The sequence below is a fragment of the Centroberyx affinis genome, unplaced genomic scaffold (assembly GCF_046629955.1).
Source record: "Centroberyx affinis isolate AG114_WGS23_722 - 3 ecotype Tasmania unplaced genomic scaffold, CSIRO-AGI_Caff_v1 ptg000503l_1, whole genome shotgun sequence".
Taxonomy (NCBI): Eukaryota; Metazoa; Chordata; class Actinopteri; order Beryciformes; family Berycidae; genus Centroberyx; species Centroberyx affinis.
The window spans coordinates 578,696-598,092 of record NW_027279155.1 but is presented as its reverse complement, the minus strand read 5'-3'; the positions used below and the strand labels follow the sequence as shown (position 1 = coordinate 598,092).

The 19,397-nt window shown below is 42.4% G+C and overlaps 1 protein-coding gene across 1 annotated transcript; it reads left to right on the top strand.

Annotated features, from left to right (window-relative positions):
* Positions 1–370: 370 nt before the first annotated feature.
* On the top strand, positions 371–19,164 carry LOC139642676 (unconventional myosin-VIIb). Its single transcript, XM_071517624.1, has 47 exons — positions 371–388; positions 520–621; positions 716–868; positions 1,504–1,688; positions 1,930–2,051; positions 2,189–2,331; positions 2,424–2,537; positions 2,675–2,828; positions 2,966–3,042; positions 3,122–3,241; positions 3,805–3,947; positions 4,073–4,283; positions 4,369–4,504; positions 4,603–4,772; positions 4,887–5,027; positions 5,149–5,307; positions 5,385–5,477; positions 5,595–5,689; positions 5,775–5,859; positions 5,948–6,166; positions 6,577–6,786; positions 6,947–7,159; positions 7,267–7,431; positions 7,808–8,107; positions 8,245–8,405; positions 8,502–8,628; positions 8,720–8,839; positions 8,952–9,125; positions 9,420–9,647; positions 9,762–9,929; positions 10,067–10,184; positions 12,606–12,732; positions 12,881–13,047; positions 13,189–13,370; positions 13,464–13,585; positions 13,697–13,851; positions 14,265–14,418; positions 14,978–15,133; positions 16,282–16,387; positions 16,613–16,726; positions 16,836–16,923; positions 17,040–17,146; positions 17,818–18,003; positions 18,281–18,397; positions 18,592–18,681; positions 18,813–18,932; positions 19,059–19,164. The coding sequence occupies exons 1-47, from the start codon at positions 371–373 to the stop codon at positions 19,152–19,154; spliced, it is 6,711 nt and encodes a 2,236-aa protein (XP_071373725.1). The 3' UTR covers positions 19,155–19,164.
* Positions 19,165–19,397: the final 233 nt, after the last annotated feature.

Here is a 19,397-nt window from a genome sequence, read left to right as displayed (position 1 = left end):
AATGATTATATACCAGTGATTAGTAATTACCTTCTCTCGCAAAAACACAATGTGGGCTAAAATGTGAGCAGTATATCATATACTACTCACATGTTAGCCTACATGTTAAGATTGTATTTAGGGATAGTGAACATTTGAATATTTTCCTCTCAAAATTGTTGCAATTCCATCTATGTTGCTATTAATATTAAGTATTCTGCAGAGTCCACACTACACCCTTAAATCCCTCTGAAGTGTATTGAATGGACCTAGCAGGCCTTGTCATGTGAGATTACTGGAAGGGGATTGAAATGGCAGCCATTGTGTTGACATAACACATTAGGCCGACAATTTTGTCATTCTCTTTATAGGCTGGATACAAATTTCCGCTATGCTGCATTTGAGTAAGGTAAGAGTGATACAGTATGAAACATTTCTACAAAAAAGGTATGTGTGGCATGTATGCTCATGCCACTTGGTGAAGTTTAAAGAGCATCAGTACTGGTTATTTTCATCACTTACTTATGTTTCCACAACCAGGGTGATTTTGTATGGGTGGACACTGGTATTGGAGTGCCGCTCGGGGCGGAGGTCAAGCTGACCGACACTGGACAGCTTCAGCTGATTGACGATGAAGGAAAGGTACACAACCCATGAGAGATGACTTTAATCTGCTCCAGGAGAAACCCATGGTTTAGGCCTATATGATCTTAATTGTTTCATGGCATACATACAGGAACACAAGATCAACAACAAGAAAGAGGACGCCATCCGACCCATGCACCCCACCTCTGTGAATGGTGTGGATGACATGATAAGGCTGGGTGACCTCAACGAGGCCGGGCTCCTCAGGAACCTCCTGGTGCGACACAAAGAAGGCGTCATCTACGTAGGTTTCTGTTCGCTGGATTTTCATTTACTCTGATTTACCAATTGCAGAACCACCCAGTTTTATGATGCCCCATAACCTGCTGTGAAAACGCTGCGTCAACCATGTCTTTCATTTTGCAAATTGTCTCTCTGTCTTAGACTTTGCCCTGTAGTTTACACAGTGTTGTTTGTCTCCATAGAGACGAATGAGCCTCTGTTGAGAGAGAATGCCCCAGTGTTTCCCTGCCACGCCATCAAAGCACACCAGTGTGTCTTCAATTATGAATCAGGCCATTTTGTAATATAAAAATACTACTGCTGGATGCTGGGGGCAAAATATACTGGGACTGATATTCTCTTTATTGCTGCTGTCGGGCATTTGGCAATAGTATTATCAACTTTGGCATTTAACAGAGCTTTTCATGATTGTAACCCATGTCTGAAATCTTTAACCCATGCTTATAATTCACCAATGATTCAGAATGCGTATCCAGTCTGCTACTGCCTTGACTAAACAGGGGGTCACTGGGGGTCATGGACTTGATGATGTGCTTATAACGTAACGTCTTGTTTATGGACTCCTCTGCTTATACACAAGCACACACTTGTCAACAGTGCTGCTGTGTGACAGATAACATCCCTCTCTGTGTTCAGACATACACAGGCTCCATTCTGGTGGCAGTCAACCCTTACCAGCTGCTGCCCATCTACACCACTGAGCAGGTGCACCTGTACACCGACCGGCGGCTGGGCGAACTGCCCCCGCATGTCTTTGCCATCGCAGACAGCTGCTTTTTCAACATGCGCCGCAACCGAAAGAACCAGTGCTGCATCATCAGGTCCTGCTCTTGTCTAGTAACAAAGTACAAGGATGTTTAGATGCTGAGGCTAGAAAACAACAAGAACATACAGCAAATATTCTTCAACTGTTTTTTTTTTCAGGCAAAGAAATCATTCTGGATAGTTTCATAGTTTCATTTAAACTGTGTTAGATATAAGAAAATGTACTTTTTCATGGCATATAAAGGAGGTTAGATGCATTCTACTTTACACATGCTTACTTCTCTGTGTCCCTATCAGTGGAGAGTCAGGAGCAGGGAAAACAGAGAGCACCAAGCTGATGCTGCAGTTCCTGGCTGCGGTGAGCGGCCAGCACTCCTGGATAGAGCAGCAGATTCTTGAAGCTAACCCTATCTTGGAAGGTATGGACACAACACCAACACCAACACCACTGAGCTGTTATAACACAGTCTTCATAATCAGCTGAATTCTTTTCCCCTTTATAAATAAGTGCTTTTCACTAGAATTTCCCTGATGTAAATGTTTGCTCTTCTCTCAGCCTTTGGTAATGCCAAAACCATTCGCAATGACAACTCCAGTCGCTTTGGGAAGTACATCGACATCAACTTCACCAAAGGCGGAGCCATTGAAGGGGCCCGCATCGAGCAGTACCTGCTGGAGAAGTCCCGTGTTTGTCGCCAGGTGGGGAAATCGATGAGCTGAATTATTCTAGGAACATGGTACAAGTCAGGTTTGCATGTGATAAGTGACATGTAGCTTCTTTTCTCACGCAGGCACCTGAGGAAAGAAACTACCACATCTTTTACTACATGCTGATGGGCATGCCAGCTGAGCAGAAGAAGATCCTTTCCCTAGGGAATGCTGCTCAGTACAACTACCTGACCATGGTACTCAAATACTTTCTGCAAACTTTGTAACTGAATAACAAGCAGTCCTGATTGATGGATTGGAGGATGATATATGCAGATAACAAGATGAGAGAAGTATTAATATTTAGCTTTAAACCAAGTGATGTCTTTGTTAGGGAAACTGCACCAGCTGTGAAGGACGTGATGACGTCAAGGAATACGCCCACTTCCGCTCAGCGCTGAAGATCCTGATGTTCTCAGAGAACGACTCCTGGGAAATTTCCAAACTGCTCGCCGCCATCCTTCACCTGGGCAATGTGGACTTTGAAGGTCAGGAGAATTCTATACAATGGAATACATATTGTACAAACTCTATGTAATACATTTATGTTTATATTAATAAAAATATGAAATAGGAACTGCTGAGTTCTTAACCATTAAATAATAATTTTCTTGTATAATTTCAGCCACCATAGTAAATAACCTGGAGGGTTGTGACATCCTCACATCGTCCCACTTCAGCATGGCCAGCCAACTTTTGGAGGTATGTATTTTTCATAACAGCGATTATTAAACAAGAGTTCAGATGAGAGGCCCTGACTGTATTTGTCCCTTTGCCTCAGGTGGATCCCAAAGTGCTGGAGAAGAGTCTGACTCAGCGCTCCTTCATGACGGTCAGAGAGAGTGTGACCAAACCTCTCACCTCTGCCCAGGCCATGGACGGCAGGGACGCCTTTGTCAAAGTAACATAAATCACATCTGATCTTCCAAAGTATTAGATACTCCAGGCCTCTTGCCTTGGGTCCTTTTATTAATTATAGGGTAATAAGTAACTGTCACCGATCTCAGTAATAAATGCACATTATTATAACATGTAATTAAGTAAAAATATACTTAAAAACACAGACAAAAAACAATCATATATAGTGACCTGCCCGTGAGGACACTGAGAGAATCTGAGAATAAAGTCAAAATTCTATCTAATCTAATAAAATTAATCTCAGAACTCAAATCAATTTCTCACATGTGGCCCTACTCCTCTTCTGTCCGTATGTTCATCAACATATAGTATAGTAGTAACTTTTAAGCTTTACCAACATTTGAAGAATTTGCATCCAAAGACCAAATTATTAATATAAATTTCTTAGTTTATTTTTGAGTGTATATGATTTATTATGAGCCCTCTCACTTTCTCTCACTTGCTGTCTCTCTATCTTTTTAGTGTGTATGTGTGTCATTTATTTGGACTGCTTTCATGGTTTTGTTGTTTAATTAGTATAGTGTTCCCTGTGTGATCTTTGTCCAGGCCATTTACGGAAGGCTTTTCATCTGGGTGGTGGACAAAATCAACGCTGCGGTGTTCAAGCCGCTGCCTGAGGATTCCAAAGAGGTCCGACAATCCATAGGCTTGCTCGACATCTTCGGCTTTGAGAACTTCAAGAAAAACAGGTTGGCATTCAACAGTTCACACAACATTAGAGCTCTATTGCTGCTGTTGGACAATTTTTTTATTTTACTGAAATCCATTTATCTTTCTTTCCTCTTTTGCTGTGGGTTTTTTTGCACTGTTGCAGCTTTGAGCAGCTGTGCATCAACTTTGCCAATGAGCAGTTGCAGCAGTTCTTTGTTAGGCATGTTTTCAAGCTGGAGCAGGAGGAGTACGCCCGCGAAAACATTGACTGGACACACATTGACTACAATGACAACCAACGGACACTGGATGTGTTGGCCAGCAAGCCCCTCAACATGCTGGCCCTCATTGATGAGGAGAGCCTTTTCCCCAAGGTCACTATCCTCCCTGCAACATTATAAAATTGTATTGTTAACAAAGCAAAGGAGGTTTTAATTCTCTTGTTTTGTTCGTTTGCAGGGCACAGACACCACCATGCTCGAGAAGATGAATCTGGTCCATGGGAAAGGACACATCTATATTCCCCCCAAGAACAACTATGAGACACAGTTTGGAATCCGACATTTTGCTGGAGTGGTCTACTATGATTCAAAAGGTACTTCTAAAAAACATCGACAAAGAACATTCATTGCTCTCTACGGCCTATGTGATGTCCATTGTTTTTCTACACCTTCATCTCTCTCTTGTTTTGAGGTTTCCTCGAGAAAAACCGTGATGCTCTCAGCTCGGATCTGATCCAGCTGGTGGAGACCTCCACCAACAAGCTCCTCAAGCAGACGTTCCACAATGAGCTCTCCTCCACTACGGTCAAGAACAGCGCCAACCCCAGGATGATCATCACCACCCCCAAGAACTCCCTCCGGGTCAGTGCAGCCTTTTGACACCTGGAGCTGTATATTCACTTGGCATCTTTCGAATAAAATAAATACAGTTACTCTATATAATTACTTAACTGAATTTGACATTGTCTACAATAGCAAGCGGCTGATGGCAAGAAGCGTGTGCCAACTCTGACTGGCCAGTTCCGTAAGTCCCTGGACGCCCTGATGAAGACACTGACTGTGTGCCAGCCCTACTTCATACGCTGCATCAAACCCAATGACTTCAAGAAGCCCATGGTGAGGAAAGAGACAGTATTCAGCTGACCAAAATAAAACTGTTTGAAATCTATATGAAAACTGTATGAAATATTTTGGTGTAAGAAAGTAAAACGACAGAACATGTGTTTGTATGTCTCAGTTGTTTGACAGAGAGCTGTGCATACGTCAGCTCCGCTACTCTGGCATGATGGAGACGATCAAGATCCGGAAGGCTGGATATCCCATACGCTACACCTTTGATGAGTTTCTAGAACGTTACCGCGTCCTGCTGAAAACTTCCGTCTGTGATCCCAAAACGGTGAGTTGGAGGTTATAACATTAAACTTGACACATTTTTCTGCTGTGTATGTCATGAGTATGCTTTTTTCCTAACAGGAATCCAAAGAGAAATGCTGTGAAAGCATTTGTGAGAATGTGCTTGCTGGAGAAGGTGACTGGAAGACTGGCAAGACAAAAATATTTCTCAAGGTGCTGCCTTGCGTTTACACGTACACAGTGCTTTGTTGCTGATGGTTATTGAAATATCATATTTGTCCATCCAAATTTTAAAAATATTTTGTATTTTATTTTTCTATTTACTCTCAGGACTTCCATGACACCATGCTTGAACTGGAGCGTATGAAAGAACTAAATGAGAAAGCACTTTTGATCCAGAGAGTCCTGAGAGGCTACAAACACAGGTATGGGACAGAAAGCTGCATAATGAGCTGTTGTTTATTCATGTGACATTCAACCTGAAGTCTGTATGTTTCATGCCTTCTATAGGAGAGTATTTCTGAGGAAGAAGGCAGCTGCCCTTGTTATCCAGAAACATTGGAGAGGACACAAAGGCAGAAAGCTCTACAAAGTGGTGGGTCTCCATTGACCATTTGAATGCATACCAGTGTGAGAACTTATGCATGACTTACCACAAATGTAAAATTCTGAACTGATTCTAGGTCCAGCTGGGCTTTGCTCGGCTGCAAGCGAGGGTCCGCTCCCGCCAGCTCCACCACCAGTATAAGAAGGAGCGGGAGGCAGTGATCGTGCTGCAGGCCCAGGCCAGGGGATTCCTCGCCAGGAAAGAATGGAAGCGCAAAAGAGACGCTGTGATCCTCCTGCAAGCGTACACCAGGGGCGTGCTGGCAAGAAAGGCTCTCAAAAAGATGAAGAGAGATGTAAGTGCAACTTCATAGCAAAAGATCAGTGTAATAATAACCTATAATAATGGTGGGTGGTAATCGGTGGTAAGTGAGCTTGTGACTGGAGCGTCATTGGTTTGAGTCTCTGCTCCACTCACCAAACAACTACTGTCAAAGTGTTCATGAACAAGACACAAACTACTCCAGTGCTGCTTCTCAGTGGCCAACAGCACACAGCTGTGGTTAAACTGGGAAACTCTTGGATGTAAGTGTATGCATTTTGCCCTCATTCCCCCAAGCCATTGCTGTGAATAATGAATCATTTTCTAGTCAGGTTGCATGGTTAATTAAATAAGGGCAAAACAAATGTGGCATTTTACAAGGATCTGTGGTTAAGAAAGGTGCATTTCTGTGTTCCTGATCTTGGTGTGTGTTGTTTCCTCCAGCTGTTCCTCTCTGCCAAAGAGAAACGAGAAGAGGAGTTGGCCATTTTAGAGAGACAGAGGCGCTTGCAGGAAGTGCTGAGGCAGAAAAGAGAGATGGAGGCTGATGCCAAAGCAGAATCCGTCACAGACCAGGAAATGGTGGACACTATCTTTGGCTTCCTCCCCCCTGTGGTTGGAGGGCAGGAAGGGCAAGCACCTGTGGGATTCGAGGTTAGGGAACTGAAACAGCGATGTGCATGTTGTAATGTATACTGGAGAATGAGTAATATTGCATGAAGCTTGGAGGACTAACAATCACACTCCCTGGTGGCTGTTACATTTTTTATATTCCACGCCAAAGTCACAGCATAACATCTGCATCTATTTTCAGCATTTCGAGGGGAAAAGGACAGTTCCTGAGGAGGTAGACCTAGATGACCTCCCCATGGTGGAGGACCTTCCCCAGGACGCTTATGACGATCTGGATGAGTACTCCTTCTCCAAATTCGCCTCCATGTACTTCCAGGGTGCAGCGAGCCCCACCCACATCCGCCAGAGGCTCAGACAGCCTCTCCTCTACCATGAGGACGAAGGAGATGTCCTGGTACATCTCCTCATACACCACGTTCATTCATTTCTCCCAGTTTTTCACTTCTCATTTCATATTATTTCGTGAAATATACCACAGGGTGTCCATTGTGTTTTCACTAGGCTTCGCTGACAGTGTGGTGGATCATTCTGAGGTTCATGGGAGATCTGCCTGAGCCTAAGAAGCAGGTCCAGGTCCAGGGAAGCGCCAAGCAAGACCGCTTCCTTCCACAGGACCTGGTCTCCAGAAAGGACAGACGTCTCAGCCACATGGTCGGCCTGGATCAGGTGAATATCCTCATAAAACTCAATGAATGGCTCCTACAGTATTGCATTGTATTGCAGAACGATTTTCAAATAAAAAAATATAGAGCTTGGCAAGCTGAAAAGACAACATTGTCTTTTTTTATTTGAAACATATAAAATAAATCAGTCAAGATCTTTTTGAGAGTAGGGATTTCCCTTTTTTAGTTCTTGAATTAATTTGAATTAATTGAATTGAATAATTAATTAAGCCTATTTGAAATCAGCGCACCATTTTATATATTTTATGTCCACTTTCTGACCCAGCATATGGACTTTCTCAGTCATTGTACTGTAGAAACACATAATTTTATCATGAACTTAAAAAGTAATTTGCTCCACTGCTACATGTCTTTTGTAGAGGGTGCTGAGGAATAAAAAAGACAGAAAAGTTTCCACAACCCCTGAGGAGGCAGCGCCAAACAGAAAGGCGTCCATTTTCACAGACCTACTGACAAGAAACAGGAAGGCTTCTGCTGTGCCCAGTGAGACGGGTCAAAACCATAAGGGGTACACTGCACCAGAGGTGAACCCTCGAAACAGGAAGACATCCGTATTCACTGACCTACTGACCAGGAGTAGAAAGGCATCCACGATTCCGGAAAATGAAATCCCAGAATCCCCTTCTCGGAATAGGAAGCCCTCTGTCATCATGGAGGAGGTGAAGTGAAGCCCAAATGCAGCCAACAACATTTCTCTAACTTTCTGAATACACCTTACTGCTGTAGTATGCTGTCAACTTTCCAGTCCAAACCTTGTATCAATGTATTGATGGCAGTTTTATGGTATTTCTTACAGTCAGAGGATCAGAGTGAGGCGCCCAAACCTTTCACCATGCAGACTGTGAATGAGGAGAGTGATGTAATGATTGGAGAGGGACCCACCCTGGAGCGGCCAATGACGTCTCTTGAAAAACTCCACATCATTGTGGGATACGCCATTGTCAGACGTGACCTCAGGTGACAGAGTCGTGATTTCTACAATTCATGCATCTTCATTTCTGTTTTAGATTTTCTCCACAAATACATGATCTAATGTGTCTGTTCTCTCCCCAGAGATGAGATTTACTGTCAGATCTGCAAGCAGCTTCAGGATAACAATAACCGCAGCAGCTTCTTCCGGGGCTGGATCCTCCTCTCCCTCTGTCTGGGCATTTTCCCTCCAACTGAGCGCTTCATTAAGGTCAGTGCAGCAGCTGCATTCACTGATTCATAAACAGTATGCTGCATTCTTTGATGATTTTCTCATCACTTTTTGTCTTTTGTCTTGGCAGTACCTCCAAAGTTTCATCCGTTCTGCTCCTGGGGGCTATGCTCCCTACTGTGCTGAAAGGCTGTGGCGCACTGTAAAGAACGGAGTGCGTGGGGAGCCTCCCAGCTGGTTGGAGCTACAGGTGCTGAGACAGACACACGCTGCTCCAGAAGACATGACATTAACGCTTATTACCATACAGTAGCTCCTATGACCATTTAACCACATGGCAATTTCTTTCTGTGTTTTGACAGGCAACCAAGACAAAGAAGCCCATGATTGTGTCTGTGACGGTGATGGACGGCCGAACAATCAGCCTGCCTGTTGACTCGGCATCTACCTCCAAAGAAATCTGCCAAGTCCTCTCCCACAAAGTCAAACTCAAGGACACCTTTGGCTTTTCTCTCTATGTGGCCTTGTATGAAAAGGTACGCAACTGCACCATCAGCCAGACACATACGACTGGACTTGGGTACCTATGCTGCTTTGATGTTTGATGACTAGATCACAAATTTCTCAAGCTGACTCTTCGTACCTTTCTCCTGACCCCTTGGACCCCATTCTCTGCACTTGGGGCAGGGCCAACTGCATCATCACACCTTTTTAGCCCTTATACACTGGGCCCTAGTTCTGGCCTAAGGCCTAGGAAGGTACAGTAGGAACATTGCTTTAGACAGACAATGAAAAAGTTAATTGTTTTTTTAACTTTGCCTCTCATGAAGGTGTGGGCTCTGGGCAGCGGCCGGGAGCACGTGATGGACGCCATCTCCCAGTGTGAGCAGGAGGTGAAGAGGAAAGGTGGGCAGGAGCAGCACGCTCCCTGGCGCCTCTGCTTCCGCAAAGAAATCTTCAGTCCCTGGCATGACAGCAAGGAGGACAGCATCAGCACAGACCTCATCTACAAACAGATTGTCCACGGTCTGAAGTTTGGAGAGTACCAGAGCCAAAAGGTAGGCTTATGTTCAGAGTTCATTTTGCTGATTTACACTGAAGGGCAAAGCAAGTATTTTATAATATTCCTGCCATCCACTGTGGTATGTTTTTCCCCTTTTCCCATCACACAGGAGGATGATTTTGTTCAGCTTGCTGCCAAACATTTGTACATCCAGCATGGCTCAGACAGCAGTCCAGAAAATGTGAAGGATGCTGTTCAAGACTGCATCAATAGCTCTCTGCTGGAGGCCAAGTCAGAGGCCAAATGGCTGCAGATGGTCGACACTGCACATGCTCAGGTCAGTCACATCCCATATCAGCAGCTGCAGCATAGAGGACAATTAAATATCTCTTAACATCTCTTGGGAATAAAAATGCTCTAACAAGGCAGTGGGTGGGTTGAATAGTTCTTTGTGTTTTTCTTATCTCATACAAGGGTCCATATATCAGTTCAAGGCAGAAGGCAGGTGATGTGAAGGCAGAGGTGGTGGACTACGCCCGTCAGAAGTGGCCCATGTTCTTCTCCAGGTTCTTTGAGGTTGTCAAGCTGTCAGGTAAGCATCTAGCAGTGGTGGAATGTAACTAAGTACATTTACTCAAGTACTGCACTTAAGTACAATTTAGAGGTACTTGTACTTTACTTGAGTATTTCCATTTCATGCTACTTTATACTTCTACTCCACTACGTTTCAGAGGGAAATATTGTACTTTTTACTCCACTACATTTATTTGACAGCTTTAGTTACTTTGTAGATTTAGATTAGTAATACAAATTATAAATCAACGAATAAATTATGATATATTTTTATAGGTTAAGCTACCCAGCAGTATATAAAGTAATTAAAATTAGCTCCACCTTTACCAGCTGCAACATTAAAGTGATGAACACATTAATGCATCAATAATTATAGTCCAATAACATGATATATATGATTCTGAAATGGGCCATTCTGCATAATGACTACTTGATGCTAATACTTTTGTACTTTGACTTAAGTAAGATTTTGAATGCAGGACTTTTACTTGTAGCAAAGTATTTTCACACTGTGGTATTGCTACTTTTACTTAAGTCAAAGATCTGAATACTTCTTCCACCACTGGCATCTAGTCACAGTATATGTTTCCAGCTTCTATGTTTAGGTAATTTATGTTTTAGATAATTTCAATAATTGCATTAATTTATATTCATAAATCAAATAGAATAACTGTATAAATATTACAAAAGGCCTATGAAGAAATGGACAATGTGGGTATATGGGGTGTTTTTTGGGCCAGTATTCAGATCAGGAGAGCTGGCCCGGCAAGCAGTCTGATCACATTTAAGCTTTAATTCTTTCAAACAAATAACAAGATAAAATTATGATTGATAGCATCACTTATCTATAATAATAGTCCAGGAATTTACGAAGGAATCTACTTACGCATGACTCGCCTGCAATAAAACCTGTGGTTCATGAATTGGACTATAATGTCATTATAAAACTCACCATTAAGAAAGAGAAGTGGAAGTCATGATTGGATTTAATGAACCATAAGCATCTGTAATTTTGCAGGAATTTACTTTTTGGAGTAGGATGGAAAAGAAAATGAGTCTTGCAGAATTGAGCTGCATTAATAATAATAGCTTTTAGGTAGTAAATTCATTAGGGGAGGAGTACCATGTCTCTATTCTTGATTCTAAATCTTTAAAGACAGTATGCTTGTTCAGTAAGGGGTAAACACAGATAAGTAACTAAATTACATCACATAATCAGCTAATCAGCATCAGCTATAGGAAATACCATGTAGATTTTGATTTTCATCTTCATTTTTAATCACGGCAGAACATTAAACATACACAGCACAAACATTTCTGCACTTAGGGCTTCCTCAGCAGTAAAGACACTTAAAACACAAAAACACTTTTAATAACCAGCGGTGAAACCCAGCTGTTTTCAACCAGGCACTGCTCAGCGATTAGCTGTTTGTTTTTTTGAAATCTATGTCCGACTGGAATATATAGGGCTATTTATAGATACACTGATTATACCACTGGGTTTAACAGTCTAGCAAAGTAGTTGCTTAAGAGAGAGTAAGTGGGCCAGGAGCAACATTTTCTCTTTCCCTGGATTTCATTATTATTATATTATTAGCTGTCTCAACAACATGTTGGTAAGGGCACAGAAATTACTGCCAACTGCCAACTAGATTCCATTAGGCATTTCTAACACATATTTTAACATATATTTAACATGATTTGCGTTTCCCAATGTACAAATTGCAGTTGATTACATTTTAATTTCACCCAAAGAGACATTGTTGGTGCCCAATCTACAAGGTCAATACATTTCTTAACTTGATTTCTTACCACATAAAAAGCTTTCAGTGCAGCATTTTTTGCTCATTAGCCCCAAATCAAAGCCATGACTAGTCAACAGTATTACTGGATATGCTTTTAAACCAGCTTTTAGATACTTGGAGCTAGCTAAGTTGATGAGACTTCACCCTACGTAAAGACTATAGCATTTCACATTGTTTACATACCCCCACACACTGTGGCAGTTGACCTTTCCAGTGCAGCACTGTTATCTTTCCCAAGTGCAGCACTGCTCTACTCTGATGTTTTAATTTGTTTTCCCAGAGCCTAGTACATCATTGTCAGTAGAGAGGTGGCATAGGGTTTGTATGACCCCGACATCGAGGCCCCCTATAGTCACATCAGGACCAAAGATCAATTTATGCCTTTCCCCTTCTGGCCAAAGGTTTTCACTGTCATATTCAATGTCTATGGTATGAAGCGAGAGCCTCTTACCTGTGAGTTGATGATAGGGCCTTCACTAAACATTACTGCTGCGATTAAAGCTTCCCCTCCAGGCTGGCTTATGGGATACACACAGCAGGAAGTGTGGTGAGCACTTATCTCCTAACAGGAATACATCTCATATTTCCCATGAGTCATGGTTTATTGGGCTTGTTTACTCCATGGTTGTTTTTAGGCCCTCCTCTGCCCAAGAGCAAGTTTATTGTGGCCATTAACTGGACTGGTATTGCCTTCCTGGATGAGAAAGAGAGGCGGCTGCTGGAGCTCTCCTTCCCTGAAGTCACCGGAGTCAACACCATAAGGTACAGACATTATTATTGCCCATGCACAGAATTACAGGAATAGGACACAGTTTTGTTTTCAATGAGGACAAGTACAGTTTATTGGAATGTCTTGATACTAGATATACTTGAATCCTTTGTTGCCGAGTCTCCTGTGATTCTTCCCCAGGGAGGGTAAGGCTTCTGGCCAGGCGGTGTGCCTCCTCACCCTGAAAGGAGACTTCACCCTGAGTGGAGCCATGGCTGAGGACATGGCCGAGCTACTGCACATGTTCCTCAGTGGACTGATGGAGCGCTCCCAGTACGCTGTGGCCCTAAAGGAAGTCAACAGGCAAGGTCAGAGCACCGGGGCGATCTGTTTGTTTTATTTTACCTCTGGGACTTTTTCTCCCTCACATTGTCACAGCTGAATTGATATTATCATTTTTGCTGTTGCTGTACTAGCAGATTCATGAGTTGTCTTGTCTTCGTCTGTAGATGACCCCACATTCCTGAGCTTCAAGAAAGGAGAGCTCATCATCGTTATCAAAGATAATGAATTCTCTCCGGAACGTGGCTGGGTAAAGGGCAAAAACGAGCGCACAGGGCAAACGGGAGCCGTCCCCACTGAGGCCATCTTAGTCCTGCCCACCCTCAGTAAACCCACCAATGAGGTCATGGTATGGAGATGTCAGTGACGCATCTTTCTCAAATCGGTTATTGTGTGCCAGATCTGAGGAGGATTAAAGATGGTGCATGTGTCTTTTTTTCAGAGCCTCCTCAACCTGTCTCCTAACCAGAGGAAGGATATCATACAGGCCACAAAGAGAGAAACAGGCACAGTGGAGAGACTGGCCCCCATCACTTTGAAGGAGTTCTCCCTCGAGTATTTCAGGTACATACTGCATGAAATCTCATTATCATGTCAAGCTATGTCATTTTTGGCAGAGCAAAGTTGTTCTACAGTGCTGAACGCAGGGATCCCCGTCTTGTTTCCTGATCCCAGGCAGCCCAGTAAGGATGTGAACCATCAGGTGATTTCCAAGAACGTGGCTCCTGAAAAGCTGTGGGCCAACTCCAGAGAGCCACTCAGACAGCCGCTGCTCAAGAGGCTGGTGGGAAACCCGGAGCTCAGTCACAGAGCCTGCCTGGCCTTCACCGATATCCTCTACAGAACAATACAATAGAGGTTTTTTAAATGTTTTTATTTATTTTCATGTGAGGGATGCAGGTACCTTGAAAATAACATCATATATGAGACGAGTCAATTAGAGTAAATTGTAGGGTCCATAATAGACCATCTCAAAGCAAAACAAACACAAATAATAATAATAAAAAAGTAAATAAAGAGATAAAATAAAATATATGAACATAAAAATAAGTAAAGGAAAAAAATACATAGAATATAATGAACCGAGGCTCCTTGTGGCACAGAAATGTACTATGTACAGAGGTTTAGTCCTTTACTACTGTATATACAGTACAGTATATACATACTGTACAGTAATTTCCAGGGTTTTATTTTTCAAAGTTTGTGAATCCAGGATGAAAATTCTTCCTTGACTGTTGTATACCTATCCTGAAGTATATGGGAGATTACCCCACCAAGCAGATGCAGAGTCCTCTTGAGCTCACTGACCAGATCTTCGGCCCAGCCACGCAGAACGAGGCGCTCAGAGATGAGATCTATTGCCAGATCATGAAGCAGATGACCAACAACAACAACCGGTATGCTGACGCTGTGTGTTACAATCAAAATGTTAAATTTTATGTTACAGTATAGGGATTTAAAGTCAAAAGTATGGACTTGTTGGATGGAGAAAGACCTATGGTTTGAAGTCAGTGTGAGAGAGGAAAAGGTATTTGGTAATCAATGCTTTCACACAATCAGAAAAAACATTCAAACCTCACTTTTCTCCAGCGCTGTGGTGGTTGTCATTTTTCTACTTTTTGTTTTTGTTTACTTATTAGAATGAAAACAAGGCAATTGCTCAGAGGTATAAAAAAAACTGTAATATGTTGATTTGTTATTGTAGTGTTATAGCAAATTTTGGGTAGGTAAATACATAATCTTATGATAAACCACAGACAGACTAACTGGGAGTGTTTTTTTAAGTATGTATGACCAATCCTCTTCCCTTAGCATTTTTTCTTTATTGAGACAGTAGAAAAGCTAAAAGGAACATAGAGTGGGATACACACCAAGACTCAATACGTCACATGCTTTACAGTATGTTGAATAGCTTTGTCTGTAGCCTTGTCCATCCTGTGTCTTCTGCACCACCAGGTTCAGTCTGGAGCAGGGCTGGCAGCTGCTGTGGCTGTGCTGTGGCTTGTTTCCCCCCAGCCAGTCTCTTCTCAAGCACACTCAGCGCTTCCTGGAGTCTCGCCGCAGAGAGGCCCTGGCCTCGGACTGCCTGCAGCGGCTACAGGGCTCACTGAGGTAGCCTACCATGCCCACTGTATTGTATATCATCAACACATAGGCCTATGTTCCATTAAGAAGGGCGTATGAGGTGAAGAGTGCACGTTGAAAGCCTACCCTCTTTCAAAATATCAATTAGAGGGTTTGTGCCAACAACAGTGACAGGATAAGTGATAGAGCAGCAAATGTTGCACATAGTAAAGCACATGGCAGCAACGGTTAAGGCATTCCTCCCCTGGCTAGTAGCCAGACACACAGCACTACCGGTGTGGTGAAAGTAAATGTCATGGCTGTTTCAAAGCTCTCAGTGGGTAAGTGCTGTCTGATAAGTGTGGTATTTATCCTACTGAAACTCATTTAAGAGAGGTATATGAGACTCCTAGGTCCAGATTCACTGAGATTGCAATCTGCACATTTTTGTGCACCTCAGCTGCCTGAGCTAAGAGCGCAGAGTTTTTGTCTTATTCACTAGGAAATTTATGCAAATCAAGTTGTGGCGCAAACAAGCCCTCAAAAAGAGCACTGCACAAGCAAATAGCCCCCTTCTTCACCAAGCACACTAAGCACAAGTTGCATGCTTCAGCTGTAAGACTAATCCACCAAGGATGGCACTCTTACACCCTTAATAATTGGAGCATTCTCTCATCTGATTTGAGATTCTAGGACATAAAACCCTCTCCCTTCCTTGCCTGACTTGCTTGTGATGATGCCCACGTCTTGCAGCAAATACAGCAGGCATTCTGAAAGGCCAAACTCTTTGTGCAAAGTCTTACACCACCTTTCCAAGGAACTTATATGTGCTACAATAATTTGGGGCAGTTGGTGTTGTGAGGTGTTGGTGAATTGGACACAATCTTGATTTGCATGGCCTTACATACAAATAAATATTATGTGGCCAAAATAATCTGATTTACATATAATATCCATATGTACAATCATGACAGATGCAAAGAGGTACTATTTCTTGCCCAGTGCTGTTAGGCAAATTTCCACTCACTATGCATGGTTAGTGAACTGCGTGGCATTATGACTTGGCCAATTTGGTGATATAGTGAGCGCTCTATTTTTCACCTGTAGTGAATCTGGGCCTTAGAGTCAAAATGAAGATTCAGAAATATATCATCAAAAATATATATATTGACTAAGCCTGTGCTGTCTCGGTGTAGGATGGAGCCCAGGAAGCTGCCACCACACCAGGTGGAGGTGGATGCCATCCAGCAGAACAGCACCCAGATCTTCCACAAGATTCACTTTCCCAATGACACAGAGGAGGTATGATAATGGGCTAGAGAGCTCTCTTTCACGTATCTGACAGCAGATCTCAACTCTTAACTCAACCAAGTACACCACCAGGTCAAATACACTTCCCAGTAATGCCCAGAAATGCCCCTTTAAGGCACTGTGCTGTTTAAGAAGTTTGTTTAGTTTATATCTATTGCATTTCTACTGAGTGTCCCATGTTGGAACAGACACTGACCCCCCTCCTCCTTAACTCAGATATTTGAGGTGACGACCAGCACCAGGATCAAGGACCTCATCCAGAGCATTACAAACAAGCTCAGTCTGGTTTCCGCAGACGGCTTCAGCATCTTTGTCAAAACACCTGACAAGGTTCATTTGACATTTATGAATCATTGACATCTTTATAATGTAAACTCTTTTGTGTATTGTCCCTATGCCATTTTGATAGTAAACAATTCTGTCACTGTGTTCATTTCAGGTTCTCAGTGTGAATGACCCAGACTACTTCTTTGATAGTCTGAGACAAATCACTGACTGGTCCAAGAAAGCCAAGAGGGTCAAAGACGGTAAAAACTGATCATCTAATTGGAATGCCATTGTGGCTCTTGATGGTTTTTTGTATTTGCCTTCAACAAACCCCTTTGTGTATGTGTGTGCGTGTGTGTGTGTATATGTTCCACAGGCGGGCCAATTAGCATGCCCTACCTTGTGTTCTTCATGAGGAAGTTGTGGTTCAATGTGATTCCTGGTAGAGACCCAGAGGCCGATCTTATCTTCCATTACCCTCAGGTGCGTTTAAATGAGGCGGCTCAGCCAGTATCACGTTGTGCAAGCACGTATTGTTTATCCACATGATAAAGCCAAATATTTTCATGGTAATACTGTTGTGTGTCACAAGGCTTTATGCACATGAAGAAAAATCCTACCTGACATTTAGATTAGTAATAACTACCAACACCAGAACCGAACTGTTGGTGTCGACTTTATCGTGTTGACTTTATGACCACAATAAAGCGTCAATGAAGGTGCATTGATTATGACTGGAATGATCTATGACATCTTTGGAAAGCTTCTTATCTTTCATTTGAGCCTACTTACATGCAAACCGTAGGAATTGACCCATACCTTCACCTATTTTACCTCCTCTTGTCTAAAAGGCATGTGTTCTTTCTGGAGTCACTACAAGGAATGCCATAGATTAAAAAAATGCAACTGATCAGTTCTTCAGGGACATTAGCATTTCACATGAGGTAAAGATGACTGTGTAGTTTGATGTTATGAGGATGTTGGGGGACACTGAGATCTATAAATAGGATGTTACCAAATTATTTTGCCAAGACTCAATATTTTTAATTGATTTTTCTCATAAAGAACAACTTAATAGCAGCTTAGTTATATCGTCAAAATTGGGTCCCGGTTCAAAATCTGTGATCTAAGAGACGCTTCTTTCTGGCTTCCAGGAGCTGCCGAAGTACCTGAGAGGATACCATGTTTGCACCAAGGAGGAAATGGTCAACATCGGGGCTCTGCTCTTCAGAGTGAAGGTCAACAATGACAAGAACCAGTTTGTCATGATTCCCAAGATGCTGAAGGAGCTGGTGCCCAACGACCAGCTGAAGGCCATGTCTGAAAATGAGTGGAAGAAGGTAAGAGGACCCTTCTTTTCATTGCCTGTGGTACTTCTCCTGTCTGCATCATACATTTTACACGCAGTAGAATCAATTTGCATACATGAACAACATCACCAACATGCCCTGCCTTTGATTCCTATCTCAGTTCAATGAGCACATTGTCTTGAGGCTAGGGGGGGTAAAAGTTCATTCACTTCATTAAAAGCAGTACAAACACTTTCATGAAAAAAGAGTATTATATCACAAAAAGGATATGAGTTGTAATGTTTCCTCTTTATATATTTATTTCCAGAATATTCTTGCCACTTATAACCAACAAGCTGGTATGACTGTTGAAGAAGCCAAGGAGGCGTTCTTGAAGGCCGTTTGCCGGTGGCCGACGTTTGGCTGTGCATTCTTTGAAGTGAAGGTATGGACTGGGATGAGTGCAGCGCAGATTTGTCCAGATATCTATAGTCAATTTAGTTGGTTTATCTCTCTCTTTCTCTCTCTCCCTCACACCCTGTCTCTCAACATGGCAGGCTAATTAAAAAGCCAAAATAACAGCATGTACACTTACATTAAGCAAGAAAATAATGTTCCTTTTTATCTTTCATTTTTCAGCAAACGTCAGAAACGGCACCAAATTTCCCAGATATTGTGCGAATTGCCATCAGCAAGCAAGGAATCACAATTATCCACCCTAAAACCAAGGTTAAAAAGTTCAAATCAACAATAGTCAATAACAATAACTATGGTCAATTCAACAGCCTGTTGGACTTGTTCTTATCATGAATGACAATACAGATTGCAGAAAAAGTAAACAACTCTTTTCTCTTATCAAGGATGTTCTGGCAACTCACCCATTCAACCGCATCGCTAACTGGTGCAGTGGAAGTACCTACTTTCACATGACTGTTGGCAATTTGGTCAAGGGGAACAAATTCCTGTGTGAAACTTCACTGGTAAGAAATGTAGCATTTCTGTTTGTTAATTAAATCTGTCAAGAGACACGTGGGGTTTAAACTGATAAGTAACAATCTATCCTCGTGTTAATTTTGTTTCTTTATTCCTGTGTCTCCGCATGAAAGGGCTACAAGATGGACGACCTTATAACATCCTACGTCAACATGTACCTCAAAGAGAGGAGGGCGGTGCAAACCAGGAGCCAGCGCTTCAACATCTGAGCCTCAGACGAAGTAGCATGAACATAATGCCACTTGTGCCTTAATTCTGTAACTGTACCAATTAAGAGAGAGAGAGAGAGAGAGAGAGGCATAGCGTGAATAATTGTTTTTAGATTTTAGAAAATACTTATACAACAACATACAATACAACATACTTACAATAACTAACATTATACGTGTGATAATGATTTACTGTGCAAAACAAAGTTGTTGTAGATTTCTAACATTTTCTTAAAAATTAAT